The sequence below is a fragment of the Ruditapes philippinarum genome, unplaced genomic scaffold (genome assembly GCF_026571515.1).
Source record: "Ruditapes philippinarum isolate M1 unplaced genomic scaffold, ASM2657151v2 ctg7196_1_1_1_1, whole genome shotgun sequence".
Taxonomy (NCBI): domain Eukaryota; kingdom Metazoa; phylum Mollusca; class Bivalvia; order Venerida; family Veneridae; genus Ruditapes; species Ruditapes philippinarum.
This window is the reverse complement of record NW_026858005.1, coordinates 30,916-53,448: the sequence shown is the minus strand read 5'-3', so window position 1 is coordinate 53,448 and position 22,533 is coordinate 30,916. Positions and strand designations below refer to the sequence as shown.

The window sequence follows — 22,533 nt, the reverse complement described above, 5'->3', positions numbered from 1 at the left end:
GCTTACTCTATAATCAAAAATTCTATGGGACGAACTAATGAAAGATTGGATAATACGTATGAGACACTAAGACCATGTAGTTGTTCGTTTTTTTATTATAGTAAATCCAGTCGTTTTAGCACTTTTCGCGTTAAAAGATAATCTATCCCTCAAAAGTAGGTTTGTTTGATTTTCTCTGAAATATGAAAATAGTATCATACATAATAGATTAAGACAAATCAATATAAATGATATTACAGAATTAATATTAATACTAATCGAATTAGAAATATCCAATGAAATTGACAATTGAACAAACCAAGTTTATGGCTGAGACATGATTGCGTCCCCACTCGTGAGAGTTAAATGTTTAAAATAGTACTCTTCTCCTTCAGTAATTAACAAGTGATAGAAATCAAAGACGTTGGATCATGCAGAGGTCTTACCACCGGGACAAAAACTTTCAGGCACTGATGCACTGACCAACTCATGCTAGGCGCTGAAATCATTTGTGTTAGACGTTCGTATATATTTCCCCCGTCCAACATAAAGATTATTTTGCCAATCACGGCAATGTTGTTTGTTTGAACCTAGAGTAGCTTGAATCCGGACTCGGCCTCTTGAAATCTTTTGAAATCTGTTTTATGAAGTCTGCTGGAGTTTTTTATTTTTTACAGTGTGTCTCATATAAACAGACGATATCCAACTTAAAAATTGTTCTACAAACCGTTAAAAATGACACCCATTGTTACTACCAAATCAAATTGTAAACCTCATATGGTAGAATAAAAATTTTAATTAACTCGAAAATCGTTGCACAAAGGATCAAATTTTGCCATCGTTTGTGGTGGTGATATTTGTAGCGTGTTTCTTACTCCAGCCGTCAATCGTATGCAGTACTAATTGGGTAGAATGGTTATTCTACTCATGAGCCATATCACAAACGATACAAGTGACCAGCGGCGCCCCCCCGATTTTTCGTGACACATCACAAATTGATTCTCCCATTTAACAGCGTCTAATGACACATAGGTTTTTAACCACGTGACCAATATTCAACGGGGGTCAAAATTTAATGTTACGTCGGTATGGCCGAACGGATAACGCGTCTGGCTATTAATTTAAGGATCGCTTGTCACGTGGGTTCAAATCCTGTCAGGGGATTAAACTTAAACACGTCGTTTTGGAAAAAGATGTGATGTACAAATCAGAATCATTTTGTTGTTTCTGCTAACGACAGTATATATTCTATCTAATACAGAATTACAATTAAAAATAACTTTGATTATGTTTTTGTTGTTAAAGTTGTTGTTTATTCAAAATAAAGATACCTAACTTTGAAGTAGAAGACAAATTATCTTAAGCTTAAACAGGTCGTTTTGAAAAAGATATGATGTATTTGGGTTATGAATCTTTACAGTGAATATTTTTTTTCCGTTCAATTAAATGTTAGACCAATATTGATATTGAACCAATATCGGTTGATTGAGTGTTTGACTACATGTACTAAGAATATGGTTTCTTCTAAGACAGGCGGTATTGATATAATATATTTTTAAATTTTCAGCATGACAGAGGTGCCTTCTATGGACCACGTGTAAAACGAGATAATTCTGGAGACTTAGCACGTTTACTGCGAAGCAAAATTATTGAACTGTCACGTGTAAAGAGAGGAAATGATCTCGAGCTTACACGTGTAAAGCGAGGCGATGTTCCACATTTGACACGTGTAAAGCGAGGAGATGTTCCAGAGCTGACACGTGTAAAGCGAGGAGATGTTCCAGAACTGACACGTGTAAAGCGTGGTGATGTTCAAGAGATGATACGCGAAAAGCAAGGAGATAATCCGGAGATGACACAACTAAAGCAGGGAGATGTCCAGGGGCTAGAACGTGTAAAGCGTGGAGATGTTCAAGAGCTGACACGTGTAAAGCGAGGAGATGTTCCAAAGCTGGTACGTGTAAAGCGTGAAGATATTCCAGGCCTGACACGTGTAAAGCGAGGAGATGTTCTAGAACTGCCACGTGTAAAGCGAGGAGATGTTCCAGAACTGACACGCGTAAAGAGAGGAGATGTTCTAGAGCTGACACGTGTAAAGCGAGAAGATGTTCCAGAACTGTCACGTGTAAAGCGAGGAGATGTTCCAGAACTGACACGTGTAAAGCGAGGCGATCCTCCAGAACTGGTACGTTTAAAGCGTGGAGATGTTCCAGTGCTGACACGTGTAAAGCGAGGCGATCATCCAGAAATGGTTAGTTTAAAGCGTGGAGATGTTCCAGAGCTGACACGTGTAAAGCGAGGCGATCATCCAGAAATGGTTAGTTTAAAGCGTGGAGATGTTCCAGAACTGTCACGTGTAAAGCGAGGCGATCATCCAGAAATGGTTAGTTTAAAGCGTGGAGATGTTCCAGAGCTGACACGTGTAAAGCGAGGCGATCATCCAGAAATGGTTAGTTTAAAGCGTGGAGATGTTCCAGAGCTGACACGTGTAAAGCGAGGCGATCATCCAGAAATGGTTAGTTTAAAGCGTGGAGATGTTCCAGAACTGTCACGTGTAAAGTGAGGCGATCATCCAGAAATGGTTAGTTTAAAGCGTGGAGATGTTCCAGAGCTGACACACATAAAGCAGGGAAATGTCCAGGGGCTAGAACGTGTAAAGCGAGGTGATTGATATGGATTTTCATTAAAAACAATTGTATGCTGCAGAATTGTCACTGATAAAACAAATATCTTGTTAATAACTCTGTCATCAGGCGTTGTATCCGAAACCTAACGTGGACATCTTGGTTCGTCGATTTTTGTACTGAATCAGTGATTATACACAACTTTTTTATATTTTGTTACTATCAATAACTTTGAACAAATAGTGAAAATATAACGCTTCAAAACTAAACATGCAGAAATAACATGCATGAAAGGAGTGTTTCGTGATATTAATTCTAAAATAAATAATGACACACGCACACGAACGCGCACGCGGACGCGCTTGCAAACACACGCACAGTGAAATTTTTAAATGATACAGCAACACTGTGCAATGTAATTCTTGTTAAGGGTAGATAACCAAATTATTTAAATTAAGAAAATGTATCTTTGAATTGTCTCCCTTTGAGTATATTTTATATTAAAATTGATTTTGACTAGAGATGTGATGTTGTCAATATTATTTTTCATATATTTGTTTGCTTTCTTGATTCTCTATCCAGTGTTAATACATAAAAAGATGAGATCTTTAAAAAAATCGATACTTTAAATGATGTAGCAAAAAACAGCGCAATATACGTAATATGCGTCATTCGGTCTTATGGTTTAACACGCTTTTAGAAAAAGTATGTCAAAATTTGCGGGTGAGAGAGCACAACGTAACGTTATTTTAAAGCATACAAGAAAAACCAATACTTTTGTAATACAATACAGCTGTATTCCTTTAACAGGATAAATTTGAATTTCAAAGCGTTTGCGAGACAAACACGTAGATGTGCATACCTGTAATTAAAGTCATCTTTCGTCCATTTACGGTTCATGCGTATTTTAAATCGGTATATAATTTTATGTAATGAAATTGAAGTGCGGACTTTGATGAAAACAAGCATGTGAATTTACAAGGACGTTCTAACTTTAAAGATTAACTTAAACTTTTGCCATGCCGGGATTAAAAGGCGGAGTAAGTGTACACTTTTTTATGTTATTGTAAAACTAATTTGTACAACAATCAAAACAAAAATAATCATAAACATTTAGTAATATTAAAAATCAATGAAGCGTATTGTATAAAGGTATATAAATTTCATGTCCATGTGATCAACAGTGTATAGCCTCAAGGCAGTGAAGGACACTTACTATTAAATAGTGTGTATTCATTAAGAGATTTACATTTTTCCGAGATTTACATTTTTCCCCAGTGAAATGATGAATAAAATCACTATTTACTCATATAAAGAAGTTAAAATCTGTCCTTAAACTTGAACAAAAATACCTTTTGTTCTTGCCTATCCAGAGATTGCATGTTTACTGTATTTACCATGATAATCTTTACTCGATCAAATTTGTATCTGTATGGACAGAGTTAGATTTATGCAACAAAAAACTAACAATCTTGTACAAAAAGACATACCTTAAACAAGGCATACGGACGTTTTGCGGTGTTACAAGGCCTTAAAATGATCTCAAAATTATATTTGGCAGAACTTCTATCTACCTTCTTTAAGAACATATTTATTGGTCCAAATCCTAGATATACCTTTTGCAAACAAGTGTATATTTGCTTCGGGAAAGAGGTACATCAAGGAAGATGATTTGCGAAAAATGTTTGTTTGATTGATACAACAATTTGTTTGTGCCCAAACCAAATCGGTTCCAGTAATGTTTATTTGATTGTACTTTGTAAAATGTTGAAAATACGTGATAAATCACTGTCATATGCTAGAAGGCGATGACTGATTTTGCTCATAATGCTGGTTCCCTCAGCTGTATCTTATTATGCTGGTTCCAGGCTCGGGAATATAGGGAGGACGAGGAGTCGGTAGATTCCCAGGGGTCTGTGTCCATGAGCAATGTCAGTGTCAACTATGGCGGACCTTATGATAACGACGCTTATGTACAGTCAGTGGCGGCTTCACGTGTGAGTCATCTTTATATCATATTCATCTTTATTTTTAAACTTTTTTAATACTAAATACCAAAGTGATAACTTTTTTCTTTTAAGACCCATTATGCCCCCAGAAAATGTTTTAAATCTTATTTTTCAAAAATCTACTCATTGGCCAATAACCTGAACCATCTTTTGCTTCTTTTGCTATTTTGGCAATTATTACAGTTATAGTGATTCAGTATTTTGATGGAAAATAAAATACTTACCTTGCTTACATTTTTCTACTTTTATGACAAATTATTTCACATTCAGTGTTACTTTCTTCACATGATAAGTATCCAACATGCTCTGAAACCATTATTTAAACATTGCAAAATACTAGTACATGCTTGTCCTATCTAAAGAGGCGGAAATGTATATGTATCTGAGGCATAATTAGCCTTTAAAGTAAAGATTTACCTGATCTGTGGGCAAGTGATTTAATACTTTATCCCTAAACTTAAATGCATTTTCTTGGACCATTTTTTTCCCAAAGTAATATTTGTACCCTTAAACAAGGGATATTAGCTATGGTAATGCATATCACTGCACACTGGAACTGAAACAAAAGTAAGAACTTACTTTTTACAAGTTATTTTTGTCCGTCTATTTATTAAACCCACGGGCACGAGTATCGGACCTGGGAAGAAAAAATATGACCAGATTGATAAAAAAACCTGTGTTCATCTTAAAAATGTCCAAAAAAAAATGTAAATAATGACCCCCTTTAAAAATATACTATAAGTTAAGAGAAGGCCGGAAACTCCAGATTCGAGCCTACTAGCAAGGGATTCATTTCCCGGGCCGTTGTGAAAACAATTGGCCAGATAATTAAATAAAACTTTTATCACTATTTCACGTTTATATTAAGCTTCAAAATGAGACCAACCCCAAGTCTCTAGCCCTTCCCGTTCATGAAATATCTATCAGGAAACGAGCGAATTCGTGCTAAAAATCCTTGGTAGACAGAATTGCGGCACAACGATTCGGTACGTAAACATAGACTAATACATGTTTGTCAGCTGAGTACGGGTCAAAATCACTTGAATTTACTAAATAATATTACTAAATACATTAAGTTGGACCACTCACAACCGTCAGTAACATCTGATACACGCAAAATTCGAATTTCAAACCTTTCCACGGTCTTTAGATTCCTTTCTACGCCATTGTCAATCAGCTGTTCGATATTTTGTAACGAGTCTTCTGATTGGACAATAGCAACGAAAACCGCAACGTTTCACACAAGGATGCCTAATGGCGTAGAAAGCGATTGAAAGACCGTGTAAATGTTTGAAACTCGAATCTCGTGTGTATCAGATGCTACTGACGGTTGTGAGTGGTCCAACTTTATGTATTTAGTAATATTATTTAGTAAATTCAAGTGATTTTGACCCGTACTCAACTGACATACATGTATTAGTCTATGTTTACATACCGAATTGTTGTGCCGCAATTCTGTCTACCAAGGATTTTTAGCACGAATTCGCTCGTTTCCTGATAGATATTTCATGTACGGGAAGGGCTAGAGACTTGGGATTGGTCTCATTTTGAAGCTTAATATAAACGTGAAATAGTGATAAAAGTTTTATTTAATTATCTGGCCAATTGTTTTCACAACGGCCCGGGAAATGAATCCCTTGCTCGTAGGCTCGAATCTGGAGTTTCCGGCCTTCTCTTAACTTATAGTATATTTTTAAAGGGGGTCATTATTTACATTTTTTTTTTTGACATTTTTAAGATGAACACAGATTTTTTTATCAATCTGGTCATATTTTTTCTTCCCAGGTCCGATACTCGTGCCTGTGATTAAACCATGTTTAGAATAGCTTTTCTTCATTATTTATGGCGGCAAGACATTATATTTCTTAAAATACATCTTCTATAAAACAAAGATACCCGGGATTCACAAATTAAATACTATGAGCATTTTGCAAACTAACTCGTTCTAATTCATACATTGTTTCTATCACCTTACAATTATTAAATACATATATAAATTTCTACCCTATCTGTTTTGCCAAAATTTATACGTCAACATAACAAAATAGATAATTGTCATTCTATAATATACAAACATATCAATTTTTTCAGGCAACACTAGCAACTACTCAGACTGACGACAGCCGGAAGCAGTTATATGGTGTAGATGAAAATGAGGAACGCGGTAACTGGGACGGTCGATTTGACTTCCTGTTATCGTTGCTAGGTTACGCTGTAGGTCTTGGTAACGTTTGGAGATTTCCATATCTTTGTTACAGGTGAGTTTTGTCTCACAGAATTACTAATATATGATTTTTCAAACATTTTAGAATATCTATTGAAAAAGTATTATTTGACAACAGCTGACAAAGTTATTGCGAATCTCTAATTGGAACAACTTTTAATTTTCATGTATTCTTGCCTCAAATAGATTAAAGGCATTAATGTCATACATTTATTTAACACTGACAAAATACATGAACAACTATCGTAAGGGATTAACATACTGCTGAAGATTTTTTTTCGTTTATTTTCACCCAAAACGTATAGAACATCGTTGTTCTCTAATGGTTGTGACATCATGTTTGAAAATCCACTGTAGTATTAATTTTCTTTACTGTCTTTTAAAGCTTTAAAGACTTAACTGAATTTCTTTTCCATATATTTTAGAAATGGAGGCGGGGCGTTTCTTATACCGTTTGCATAATGATTGTGTATGAGTGGGCGTAACATATTTCTAGGCTTCTATGGGTCGAGGTTCTATTGCAGTTTCACTCAGTCTTAGCTAACGGCACACCGATAGAGCTAAGTTGCTGGTTCTTGTTTTTCTCTGTTACACACATTTTAATAGAGTATCGTTAATGAGCAAACATTATGTTTTGGGGTATAACACATTAAGATATTATGTATTTAAGCAAAAGAAAGGTACAAAAAAGACTTACTATATCTTAGGAATAAATGTAAACAAATGAGGGGACGAATTTCTAAAGTGTTAATGTCTTACTTTATAGACTTAATTTTATACAGTGTCAATTTTCATTTGAATTAATCAGGGTCTCATCAATAAATTAGAAAGACCCTGAATCCACTACAGATTTCCTATAACTTTAGTCAATACTGGAAATTTGTGAAGCCTAATTGCAATTTTCAGTCTCTGTTTCTAGAAATATACACGTTCTTATGTTTTATGTAAAAGCCATGCCGCGGCTTTCCAGCCTTTTCAATGCCCTTCCGTGCATTTATGAAGGTATTTAGTATAGACGTCAAAATATCCATTAACCGTCCATAGGCTGGCATAATAGATTCTTGGCGTTTAACATATAAAGATTAAAAGGTCTTGCAAGAAATTCGAACCTTCAGAAATCTTCAACCTTCAAAAATCAGAAACGAACTACCTTGAATAATTAGATATATCTTCAAGTATGTTAAAATCAATAAGAGTGAATAAAACATTTTATATTATTTTATTATACATGTATTTATCAACTTTTTATTGTACAGGTGTTGGGATATCCATGGTACTCGTGTCCGCCATGACAGCTATGTATTATAACATGATTCTAGCCTGGTCCATTTATTACATGTTTGCATCTTTCACAAGCACACTACCGTGGACAGATTGCGGCAACAGATGGAATAGCCAATGTGAGTCGACCCTATATACCTGCCAGTTATTGTTGTTTTGTGAACAAACATTTTCAAATTATTGTATCACTTTAAATTACATGCCAAGAGCGAAATGTGCACATTTGTTGCTTATCTATTTAAATATGCATGGAAACACACACAGTTTTGCTTTGAACTCTTAACAGTTTGAGTTACAAATAATTATAAGCCGCGTCTATAATGAAATTGGTCTTATTGAAGATATGACAGCGGAATGACGCCATTAAACAACGCCATCGTATAGCAGACTGGTACGGAGTTTTTATTTCTGTTAAGCTAGACGATTGAATTAAATCATTCTGCTTAAATGAATTTAGTTAGACCGAATTCGTTAGATACAGGTCAAATAATAAACGGCTTACACAATTTTAATGTTACGTTTGTTGTTTTTTTCAGACTGTTCCCAGAAATTGCCATTGACAACATGCGATGACGGCGTCAGGTACAATAACGGCACGTGCTTTGTTGATGACGAAATGACCGGTGTCTGGAACGACACGTTGTTTGAGGAGGAGACAGGACTGAAACGAGTGTCGCCTGCTGAGGAGTATTTCAAGTAAGCCATTATGGGATGTTTTTGTGTCAATAACAACTTTAGACATAAGTTATAATTACAGTGTTTCATTGTAGGAAGTGTCATTATACGATTTAAGAATTTCCTTCCTCATTTAAAGATCAGTGTTTTTATTTACAGAAACCTTCATTTGCTTTTTTATTGAAATACATGAAAGTACCAGGTTTAAAAATACACGATTTGCTGAGTACGAACAAATTCATGATTTTGTATTTCAAATTAATTTTCCCCTTCGAGTGGATTTTCTTTCATTTAAAGGACCATTTAAGCCCATTTATTTTTATTTCGCATTTGTCTTTTATATATGGTTCCAAAAAGTTACTCATTGGCCATACAAATGAACTTCCTTTTGCTTTTTGGACAAATATGATTTAGTATTTTATATCGGAGTCAAAATACCAATTTTGTTGAAATTTTGCTTTTTATTGACAGATTATTTCACAGGCAGCACTACTTTCTTCAGGTGATAAGCGCCTAAAATGTTCTGAATATATTATCTAAACATTAGTTAAAACACATATTGACCCTTTTTAAAGAAGGAAATTGTCCTTCATATATATGGGACTTAAGCTCTTTTAAAATGAATGTTATAGGTTTACAAATGTTTTCATTCTTTGCATCGTCGGATACCCACGATTGATAAACATGTTACATAACTTGCATAAATGTTAATGGTTCGGCCGCGGGTATCCGACGATGCATTTTTGTACATTAATAAGTCTTTGCCACCAGCATAGACACTTGCCTGTCTGCACATCAGTGAGTCTGCCAGGCTCTGTCCATTTTGTAGCTCCGGTTTTATTTTAGTATTTTGATACTGCAATTCTCCTTAACTTTGTATGGAATGTTTTAAATCTAAAACTAAGCAAATCCATCACAGAAATCCATGAGGTTAAGGATTAATTGTCTTGTATTTCAGCGAGGTATCACTACAACTGAGTCCAGGTATAGATGAGTTTGGACAGCCTCACTGGTACCTGGTTCTGTGTCTAATGCTGGCATGGATCATTGTCTTCTTCTGTCTTATCAAAGGCATCAAGTCTACAGGCAAGGTAATGTATATATACTCACTTATAAGTCTACAAGCAAGGTTATGTATATATTACTTACTTATTAGTCTACAGGCAAGGTAATGTTTACATACTTACTTATTAGTCTACAGGCAAGGCAATGTTTACATACTTACTTATTAGTCTACAGGCAAGGCAATGTTTACATACTTACTTATTAGTCTACAGGCAAGGCAATGTTTACATACTCGCGTATTAGTCTACAGGCAAGGTAATGTATATTTACTCACTTATTAGTCTACAGGCAAGATAATGTTTACATACTTACTTATTAGTCTACAGGCAAGGCAATGTTTACATACTTACTTATTAGTCTACAGGCAAGGCAATGTTTACATACTCGCGTATTAGTCTACAGGCAAGGTAATGTATATTTACTCACTTATTAGTCTACAGGCAAGGTAATGTTTACATACTCACTTATTAGTCTACAGGCAAGGCAATGTTTACATACTTACTTATTAGTCTACAGGCAAGGCAATGTTTACATACTTACTTATTAGTCTACAAGCAAGGCAATGTTTACATACTTACTTATTAGTCTACAGGCAAGGTAATGTTTACATACTTACTTATTAGTCTACAGGCAAGGCAATGTTTACATACTTACTTATTAGTCTACAGGCAAGGCAATGTTTACATACTTACTTATTAGTCTACAGGCAAGGCAATGTTTACATACTTACTTATTAGTCTACAGGCAAGGCAATGTTTACATACTTACTTATTAGTCTACAGGCAAGGCAATGTTTACATACTTACTTATTAGTCTACAGCAAGGCAATGTTTACATACTTACTTATTAGTCTACAGGCAAGGCAATGTTTACATACTTACTTATTAGTCTACAGGCAAGGCAATGTTTACATACTTACTTATTAGTCTACAGGCAAGGTAATGTTTACATACTTACTTATTAGTCTACAGGCAAGGCAATGTTTACATACTTACTTATTAGTCTACAGGCAAGGCAATGTTTACATACTCGCGTATTAGTCTACAGGCAAGGTAATGTATATTTACTCACTTATAAATATACAGGCAAGGTAATGTATATATACTCACTCATAAGTCTACAGGCAAGGCAATGTATATATTACTCACTCATAAGTCTACAGGCAAGGTAATGTATATATTACTCACTCATAAGTCTACAGGCAAGGTAATGTATACATACTCTTTTATAAGTCTACAGGCAAGGCAATGTTTACATACTCACGTATAAGTCTACAGGCAAGGCAATGTTTACATACTCGCGTATTAGTCTACAGGCAAGGCAATGTTTACATACTTACTTATTAGTCTACAGGCAAGGCAATGTTTACATACTTACTTATTAGTCTACAGGCAAGGCAATGTTTACATACTTACTTATTAGTCTACAGGCAAGGCAATGTTTACGTACTCGCGTATTAGTCTACAGGCAAGGTAATGTTTACATACTTACTTATTAGTCTACAGGCAAGGTAATGTTTACATACTTACTTATTAGTTCTAAAGGCAAGGCAATGTTTACATACTTACTTATTAGTCTACAGGCAAGGCAATGTTTACATACTTACTTATTAGTCTACAGGCAAGGCAATGTTTACATACTTACTTATTAGTCTACAGGCAAGGCAATGTTTACATACTTACTTATTAGTCTACAGGCAAGGCAATGTTTACATACTCACTTATTAGTCTACAGGCAAGGCAATGTTTACATACTCACTTATAAGTATACAGGCAAGGTAATTTACATAAACTCACTCATAAGTCTACAGGCAAGGCAATGTATACGTACTCACTCATAAGTCTACAGGCAAGGTAATTTATATAATATACTCACTCATAAGTCTACAGGCCAGGTAATGTATACGTACTCACTTATTAGTCTACAGGCAAGGTAATGTATACGTACTCACTCATAAGTCTACAGGCAAGGTAATGTATATTTACTCACTTATTAGTCTACAGCAAGGTAATGTATATATACTCACTTATTAGTCTACAGGCAAGGTAATGTATATATACTCACTTATAAGTCTACAGGCAAGGTAATGTATATATACTCACTTATTAGTCTACAGGCAAGGTAATGTATATATACTCACTTATTAGTCTACAGGCAAGGTAATGTATATATACTCACTTATTAGTCTACAGGCAAGGTAATGTATACGTACTCACTCATAAGTCTACAGGCAATGTAATTTATATATACTCACTTATTAGTCTACAGGCAAGGTAATGTATATTTACTCACTTATTAGTCTACAGGCAAGGTAATGTATATATACTCACTTATTAGTCTACAGGCAAGGTAATGTATACGTACTCACTCATAAGTCTACAGGCAAGGTAATGTACATAAACTCACTCATAAGTCTTCAGGCAAGGTAATGTACATAAACTCACTCATAAGTCTTCAGGCAAGGTAATGTACATAAACTCACTTATAAGTGTACAGGCAAGGTAATGTTTACACACTCTTTTATTAGTCATTTATTAATCATTGTAACTTTTAACCTTACATGGCAATTTGACGTATTCTCTGAAAAATGATTGAAAAGTTATTAAAATTATACTTAAATAATTCTAGATTTTACGTTCGACGACAAATAATCATTAAGCTGAATTTGATACTTTTTATCTCAAGTAAAAATATGAATAAAGACATGATCTGAGACAAAATACAGAATCTTGTCATTAGCATAACTCTCTGTTTAATGTAGGGCTTTTCTTTGTCGTTGTTGTCGTTGTCGTCAGGCCTTATTTTATTTATTTTATGCCTGCATTAGTTACTGCATGTTGGATTGTAATTCATCAAACATAATGTAGTATTATGAATGTTTTAGGTGGTATATTTCACGGCAATATTTCCCTACGTGGTGCTACTTATATTGTTCTTCCGAGGTGTTACGCTGGACAACGCTGGTGAGGGCATCAAATACTTCATTGTGCCAAAATGGGAACGGCTGCTGGACGCTCGGGTAATGTTCCTTATATTCCGTGATCATCAGCGACATATAGAAACATTGTGTGATATTGTGTTTTATTGAATTTTACTTACTTTTCTGGAGTATTTTTTAATTACATTATTTCATAAAATTTCAACTTAAGCCTCTATATTGTGTTGCTACATGTAGGTCTTTTTTGCTGATGTTTTTTTACAAGATATTTAATAGAAATATTCTTAATCTTTTCGTTTGTGAACAAAAGTTAATTCATTGTTTACATCATATCAGCGTTTAGTTTTGAGATCTGTGTAAGTTACCTTATTATATCTGAAGTATAATCTAAAAAATTTTGTCGCAATTTTCTATGTTAGTCAGAGTTTACTATAATTACTTCCGTATAGTTTTCTCTATGTAAAATTACACATAATGGGGGTTATTAATTACTGTGACTCAACAGTAAACCTGTCATGTCTGTCTGTCTAAAAATGTATATGATTAAAAAGGATTGTTTACTCTTTTTAGTTCTGAAATTACAGTTGAGTTTTCATTATATGCGTATATTATTGGTTATGAAATTAAATGGCTGTAAAGTTATATGACCCTAACTGCTAGGTGATGGTTATAGAGAAAGAGACCATTTTAAGCGGCCATATGATATGCCAAACATCTTTATAAGAAATATATATTAAGGCAGACTTCCTTTCTTTTGTGAGAAGTTAAACAAATTTTTATTAACAGGACATTTATGTCACGATTAACCAATCAAAAACAACGTTACAGTTTTATATACTACGTTTACCTACATTATACATTGTTTTTCAAGACAAGTTTGTATATTTGAAATTGTTTTCGATTTCTTAATATATACCTTCACATCATCATTGTCGTCGTCGTTAACATTGTCATCATCGTCGTCGTCGTTATCATCATCATCATCGTCGACGTTATCATCATCATCATGATCATCATCGTCGTTGTCGTCGTCGTTATCATTATTATCAATGTGGTCATTATCATCGTTATCATCATCGTCGTTTTTATCATCGTTATCATCATCGTCGTCGTTATCACCATCGTCGTTATCATCGTTATCATCATTATTATTTTCTTTCTTGCAGGTATGGAAGGACGCTGCTGTCCAAATATTTTTCTCAATGTCAATAGCTGGCGGCGGGCTGGTCACCTTATCAAGTTATAATAGATTCCACAACAATATACTAAAGTATGTCAAAACGATTTTGTATTTCAACTATACTGTACAACTTAACAATTTTTCATTTGTTTCCCAACCAAATATGTAAGTTTGCCAAAGGTTATTCAAAGGTTCAGGGCAAATTAATAACGTTGACGTAACTTATATGTTTTTTTATGCTGCACGTATGTCTAAAAATTCTTCTAACGTATATAATTAAAAAGGTATTACATGTATATTGTTTCTTCTTGTCGAACAGATATAAAAAAACAACAACATTGCAAGTGATTTAAAAGATAATGTTAACCAATAATCAGTATATAGGAAACAGTTTAGTTATGATCAGATTAACTGAACAAATATAGACCAAAATATACTGTAAACATTTTGATCTATTTTCAGGGATACAGTGATAGTATGTCTAGGGGATTTCTTCACATGTATATTTGCCGGATTTGTGATATTTTCGTACCTAGGTTTTATGGCGGGAAAACAGGGTACCACAGTAGACAAAGTAGCGCAAGATGGCAAGTGTTTTACTGATATTTTGCAAATTTATTAAGTTTTGGAATCCGCATTGTGTTAAACCTGTTGTGATCTGTTCCAAAAACCGCAAAGTCTGCACATAGTATATCACACAATCTTCAATATACACAACTTGATATAACTTAACATGTATATTTAATATTATTAATTCAACTTAAATTGTCCTCACAAAGTCTTAAATTGTCCTCACAAAGTCTTGTACAGATAAAAAAACATCTTCATGGTAAAAAACATTTAGAACAGAAAAAAATGTTCAAAAAATAGTTTAAGAAATTGAATTATCAATACTAAATTAAAAAAAAATCCTTGAGCTAAAACGTTTATACGATTTTTTTTTATTATTTAGAGAATCTAAGGGGCATTTTGCATAATTAAAATGATTATTCTAGAAAAACGGACAGAGCGACACAAGTTATTGGGCCAGACCTATATCACATGGTACACTTAGCTTGAAAAAAAATTCCATATTCTTCATGTCAAATGCTTCAGTGGAGTCCCTTTATAATCAAAGGATTTGTGTTTATCTTACAACAAAATACAATCTTCTCAACAGAATTTCTGAAAAGCTAATTGTGTGATCATTAAATGTTTATAAATGGGTGTGATCATTAAATGTTTATAAATGGGTGTTACATTTATTATTGCAGGGGCTGGATTGGCGTTTGTCGTTTATCCTGAAGCTGTAACTAATTTACCAGCACCGCCATTTTGGTCTATTCTGTTCTTCTTTATGCTTATAACACTAGGACTCGACAGCCAGGTAAATCTTAAAATCATATTTTAGCTACTGATGGCAAGTTTATAATATTTTGATAAAATATGCCGCTATTCATTCTTGCCCTTTCTGGTTCGTGTAATGAGGTTAAACCTCTGTGTATCAGATTTACTTTATACATTAAAGACTAAAATAGAAAGAAATAAAGAATTCCTAAAGAACGCGCAAAACGACAAAACTGAAAATGTTGCAGGCTCGGTTTGAAAGAGCCTGTTCATAGACGGTAATGGAAAGTACAAGTTACCGCCCACGCCCCCTAGCACCGGCTTTAGCAGAATTCAACATTTTATCATGGTAATGAGATGTGTTGGTACTATTCAAGTGAAGGAGGTCTACTTTTATCAACTTAGCATTAACAGTGTCTTATATGATTTCGTTATCCAGCTTTTTCGTGCACTCTGGTTTGACTGTATACTTTTTGCTTCTAAATTTTAAAATATTAGCAACTCGAAAACAAGTTCATTACATACTGCAAGAAAGTGCAAGTTTTGATTATATTTGAAAGTTATTTATTTTAACACTCAGCTTTTTTAATTTACAGTTTGCTATGGTAGAAACCGTGTTGACGGGATGCATGGACCAAGTGCCCATTCTACGACAGTTTAAAACATTTGTTATTTTAGTTATTTGCGCCATATTTTTTCTTCTAGGTCTACCACTAACATGTTCGGTAAGATGATATTCTGTGTAGTATTCTTGTGAGGTGAAATGCATTTATTACAAAACGTAATTACCACAAAGAATATATTTTCTTGTGGTTTAGTGAATTGAACAGATTGGAAATAACTAATTGTGATATTTTGTTGGACTTTGTAAAATAATTATACAGGTTTAAGTCTTTTCATTTCATTTTATTATAATTCTTTGTTTAGGTAATTTTCTGAAAAGTGAAATTAGAAAATAGTTTTATAATTAAAAATAGTTTTATAATTGAGGTATAATTATTGCCAATTTCTATTTTGATAATTATTAGTTTCTGTTTTGCGAATTTCAACAATATTTAGATACCACGAGTATATACTATGTATTTCACGAAATGTACGTAATAGAATTATTTGTAGATTGAATATACTCATATCAAAATAGTACTATGGCATATTCCTTTTTATAAACCAGGGTGGAATGTACCTTTTACAAATCCTAGACAACTTTGTCGGTGGATGGACGCTGCTCATCATTGGCTTTGCGGAGAACATGGCAATAGCGTATTGCTACGGTAACACATTAGTTTAGAAATGTTTAGAAAAATTTATATATACTTTATATAATAAAATAATCTAAATTAATCTAAATTCTATAAACAAAATCTCTATTTGATGTATATAATTATAAACGCTAGTTTGTATTTGCCGTAGCATTCGGCGTTTCGGCCTTCTTCAGCAGCATTTATTGTATATCGTACACACAAATATAATCAGACAAAGGGAAGTAACTGAAATACATATATACTTACTATAGACTTATTATTTAATGTAGAAATAAAAAAGGTCTTCCTTTCATTACATTTTAATTTGAAACCATATCTTTATTATCGGACCAAGGTTGTTTTATTTTCATTTTAGCGAGTCTTATTTTATGATTTTGCTTAGCATTAAACATGCCTATTTTGTGTTTTGTTTAATGATTAAAACTCGCAAACGGAATACCCGGGTACAACCTGGCCTTGATGTAAATCGGGGAAAAAATAATGTCTTTGTCATATCTGTATGGACTGAAATGCTCAAATATCTTAAAGTGACATTATGCCCATACAAAGGTATATAGTGAGTAAACAGGTAACTGTCAGAACAAGCTTCTCACTTCCCCTCGGAGCGTGCACGTCGCTGAGAAGGCACAGAGCATCAGAAGATTTACAGCTTGGCTGGTAGCAAACAACTCAACTAAATAGAAGCCTCCCGTAGGCTGTAACAACGGGATCGTTACTTCGTCATCAACTGCGGACCAGCTGCCGATGTCCTGACTAATGCCGAGGGGAGTGGCCCTACAAAGTAGGCGCTTGGGTCGACGAGGATGGTGTTCTAGGGTGCGTGAGCCCCTAGCACGGTTAGACGGCTTGAAAGGCAGGTCTATAGCTGGCACAAACAGCCCTTTTCAGGGCTAAACACCTTTCCTATTGTCACAGGTTACTGTACATTTAGATTCTCATTGACCGTCGTACAGTGACCTACTTTTGGCTCAAAATTCATATCTTTGGCTAATACTCCGTGGAAATTGCATGGAGGTAAATTATCACCATTTTGTGCTTCAAAATTAACTCTTTAAGGACATGACTGGTGACATGTCCGGGGTCCGTACTCGACAGCGCAAGCTGCATTTTGTGCCCTCGCGGGCGGATGGACCCTCATTAAGCTTAAACTACTGACTGACTGACTGTCAGAACAAGTTAACATTTTGTCAGAATTCCTTTCAATTTTATAATTTACTTCGCATGAACGATAAATTACACACGTGGCCCCCAAAACATTATCTACTATCAGAACTAACAGAATTAACCTGAAACGGTCAATTTATAACAATAGTGGGGCAGTCTTTTTATATTTAAGGCAGGATATATATTCTATCCAAAACGTTTTCCAATATCAACTGTTGGTCAATCACCATGATAACACTCAATCTTTTGAAATATGTTGTCAATTTAGTTCAACTTGACGATGAAAATATGAGCATAATGTCACTTTAACAATTTTCGTCTAAATTTTAGCATTAAGTTTACCCTTACTCTGCATAACCCGGAAGTGATAAGCTTTAGTCATCAGTATATAGACATGTCAGCATTCTCGTTTTTTTAGCAATCTGGCCAGACTTTATACTATTGGCTGACTTATCTTAAATTCTAATATTGATATATCAGAAATTGATTATGGATAGTTTCGTTTGAGAAATTCAGGACATATGGCGTCTGCTTGATGCACGCGATATATTACGCGTCATTATTATTGTTTCAATTTTCTATAAAACCAAAAGTATTCTGACATTTGCAGGTGTAACTAGATTCTGTAATGATTTGGAAGTGATGTTAGGATTTCCACAGAATATTTACTTCAAGATATGTTGGTATGCTATTAGCCCCTTAGCTGTTCTAGTAAGTATGAAATTGTGAAATCTTGTTTCTTTGTTCAATCTTTGCTGGCGTCCTAAAATTTAAATGCAAGATATTTGTTTATAGAAATATGAAACAAATTAAATAAAATACAAATTTAATGGCTAATGTATATAGACATCATGAATATAATGGCCTATGAAATAAAGTTCATGAGTTTAATGACCATTCAAACTATACTAGTAGTCTACGAAAGTACAGACGTTGCCAGATGTTTCCCGTTCAAGATGTTTTGAAATTTATCACAGCGTACACTCTTTACAATTATTTTAAGAGTTTGAGAATACAATTAAACAAATTGACTGTCCAGGATATACATGTATCTATAGAGAATATTGACAATTTTCTGCTTTAACCGGCAACACACTCATTCATAAATGTTCAGGGATCATCAATGCTATGTTGTGTATTCTAAAGTCACAACATATGTATATGTGCTCGTATTTAACATTACATGTATTTCCTTTGAAAAAAATGAACGCTTCAAATATTAAATTTGTATTATAAAGAATTTTTAAAAAATAACAGACGCTGACTTAAAGTAAAACGGCTTTGTTATGTGTTTTAAAGATGTATAAAGCACTAACCAGCAGAAATCTGCAATTTTGGTCAGAGGTTATAAAAAAATTACTTTATCTGAAAACTCAGATCTCAGGTATTTGATTGGTTAGAAACAAGCCCAGAATATGCACTGACCAATGAAAATCATGTGATTTGAGACAGACCTCGAAGAGACTGTCAAAGATTATCATCAAGGCAAAATGTTTTTGCATATATTTTTCAGTTTATTTTTGTGTTCACGTTTGTCGACTATGAGTCATCGACGTATGGTGATTACGTGTTTCCCGGCTGGGCTGATGGTATAGGCTGGTTCCTGGCATGTCTTGTCATCTCACCTATATTTATTGTCTTCTTTTACAAACTCGCTACCGAGGATGACACAGATAGCCCCCTTGGAGTAAGATAATTTTTGTAATTTCATTTCAGTTTCTAAAAATGCCACTGTGTCAAAACAATTTTAATTTCACTTTTTATGAAAATAAGCAGATTGTTTTATTTGCCGAATTTATCATCTGATATGTAAATAAATAGTATATTAACACTTGCAAATCAGGAATTATTTATGAAGATGTTTAGCATAGAAAAGCGACATCTAGTATAGTCATGCTCAGATGAAATATTGCTAAAGTTTGCTGATTTTTGTAGGTTAGCTGAAAAAATTATACTATAAACGCGAATTTCACGTATTGTTTCATACATTTATTTTATAAATGATAGAACTATATTTTAGAAATTTGAACACACATTTATGAAAATTGTTATTTATTATAGAAATTTCGACTATTGATTACCCCAACCAGGGAATGGGGACCGTATCTTGTTAAACATCGTCGTTTAATACAACACGTGAAGGGGTTCGTTGAGGACCCGTATGAGGAGAAGCAGACGACAAGAGGATTTTCAAAACTCTCGGATTTAAATGTAAGTTATAAATCTAAATCCATAATATATATAACTATCAACATTTGTTGTAAAATTTGGCCTAGTGTTGTACTTTTACTAACAACGTTTGACGCAAGTCATTGACACGACTGTTTCTCCTAAATAAGTCGATTTTTTTTTTAAAAACTTCTGTTGAAACTAAACTTCATCTAAGTGCTACCACCGATTCATTTCCTCGTCATCCTATTTTTTTTAAGAAAGGAAAAAATAATACTTTTGTTATTAAGATTATTTCTGAAACAAAAACAAAAAATAAATAAGCACACGATTTTTGAATAATAATGCTTGTTTTGTATTTTTGTATTTCAGCGTTCACAAAGTATATCAACAATAGCGAGTAGTAAAGTTTCAATGCCGTCATTCAACAGATCTTTTGGGAATTTATCAGCCACACATAGTACGAATTATTCACTAGGGTCACAGAAATCTAAACAGTCTCGCATAACAGTGGAATCTACAGTTTGATATATCTGTCCTATATCATAGTTCTATATTTAGAAGGAAATGTGAATATCACATAGAATTTGCCATTAAAAATCACACGTATAAATGGCACGTGAACAGTACACGTAAACATGACACGTGATAGAATGGCATAGGTTTAGTGAAAGCTTTTGAAGAGTACTCGTATTCAACTTCAAGATTATCCTTTAAGCTGCAGCAATCCGTTTCATATTGCAGATACACTGTATAGAAGAACAAAGGTGATAACCAGCCGACCCTAATTTTAATATTTTGTCAGGGAGGCGGTCGGCAGGATTGCAAAAATAAAACCCTGGTAATCATAATTTTATTTAATGATATAATATAAACACTAACACATTGGCGTACTCATGAAAGTATGAAGTCTTAAAGAACAAACAAAGTGTAGAATATGGTGTATGTTTGTTAACAGTTTGCCTCACTTGATATTGTTCAATATCACCAAGTCTCGTGCGTTTTCTTTCATTTCTCATTTATAATCCAGTTATGTATGTAATGTATTGAAAACGCTCCTATTCAAGTTTTATTAACATGCGAGTTATTTTTCATAAAAATTATTTTTATAATAAAAAGGCATGTTTGATTTTAACAATACTTTGGAAAGTCCTTTGAGGAATATACATTCTTACTTTTTTGTGCAAAGCATTATAGCAAACTTATATAGATAACTCGTATAGTACGGACTATTCTTATATTGTTATTATGCAAATATTGAACATAGTATTTGTAATATGCGTTACACATGTCAGAGTTTGGATCTTAAATGGGTTTACTATGATGCACATAATTGTATTTTTATACAAGACTTTAATAATACATATTCTTTTAAAATTATAGTTTTTATATGTTTTTTTTCCGGCGGGCGTCGTTCAATTATGTAACATCACTTTCTTTGAAATCAATGCTATGTTCATCGCTGTAGAAGGCCTAAAGCTGATCAGCGTTTTTACTGATATTGTATGTTTATATCTTACATATCAATACATTTTAAATGTTTAAGGTTTATTAATATAACACATAACTAAATTGTTTATATCAACAGATTTTATGTTAATTTTGTTTTATCTTTTATTTTATTTTCTTATTTTTTTAAAAAAAAAGTAGAGATTATGAATAAACATGAAAATAAAGCTTTTATTTCTTTGCATTTGGTAAATAGGCTTTTAATGTTGAGTATAGAGCATTAAATCAATTAACAATACTCCGATCATTACTCCTAATGAACGTTTCTTTTTATTTGGTACCGCTACAAACTTGTTTTTCCCTCAAGTTGCTGGCCAACATCTCCACATAAATGACACAACTGTTGAAAACTATTTATATTTGAGCCGCGTCACGACAAAACCAACATAGTGCGTTTGCGACCAGCATGCATCCGCGCAGTCTGATCAGGATCCATGCTGTTCGCTTACAAACCCTATAGCAAGTAAAGAAATTGATTTCGAACAACATGGATCCTGATCAGACTGCGCGGATGCGCAGGCTGGTCTGGATCCATGCTGGTCGCAAAGCACTATGTTGGTTTTGTCATGACGCGGCTCATATTGTTATTAACTAGATCGTCCGTCACAGGAAAGTATGTTTTTGTCCAAAAACTCGAACTCAATGAGTCACAGGGACGTAGACTTGTATTCTTGTCGTGTATCAAATAAAGTAAATTTAAAACACTAAAAATAGCTAACGTGATACCAAACAAAAATATTGCAATTTATTACCTTCTTATTTTGACATTTCCTGGTGCGTGAACCCCAAACAATAACTAAAATCCATGGGATTAACAGCATCGGTAGGTGACATTCAACTGATTTAAGTAATTAGAATGAAAAAAAATACAAAAATATTTACTTTATATTTCTTGAAAAAAGAAATCGTAAAAATACTATCAAACATCATAATACATGTACTGCTATATTTCTTATATTTGTTTTACCACTGATAATTTCCACGGGATGGAACCCGTTTGGAGGTAACATTTTGTGACAACTCTGAATTTGGAGCCCATTCAGCGACATTTTCTTCACACGCATTGCATATTTTGGGCACACCAGAACCCACGGCGGAAAGAATATCTATCTCCATGAAGAGTGCATA

General features: G+C 33.8%; 1 protein-coding gene and 1 pseudogene across 1 annotated transcript; both read left to right on the top strand.

Moving 5' to 3' along the window:
• Positions 1-316: 316 nt before the first annotated feature.
• On the top strand, positions 317-2,542 carry LOC132751768 (uncharacterized). The gene is made up of 2 exons (XM_060742008.1): positions 317-334; positions 1,547-2,542. The coding sequence occupies exons 1-2, from the start codon at positions 317-319 to the stop codon at positions 2,540-2,542; spliced, it is 1,014 nt and encodes a 337-aa protein (XP_060597991.1).
• Positions 2,543-3,336: 794 nt separating this feature from the next.
• On the top strand, positions 3,337-21,572 carry LOC132751769 (sodium- and chloride-dependent glycine transporter 1-like; annotated as a pseudogene).
• Positions 21,573-22,533: the final 961 nt, after the last annotated feature.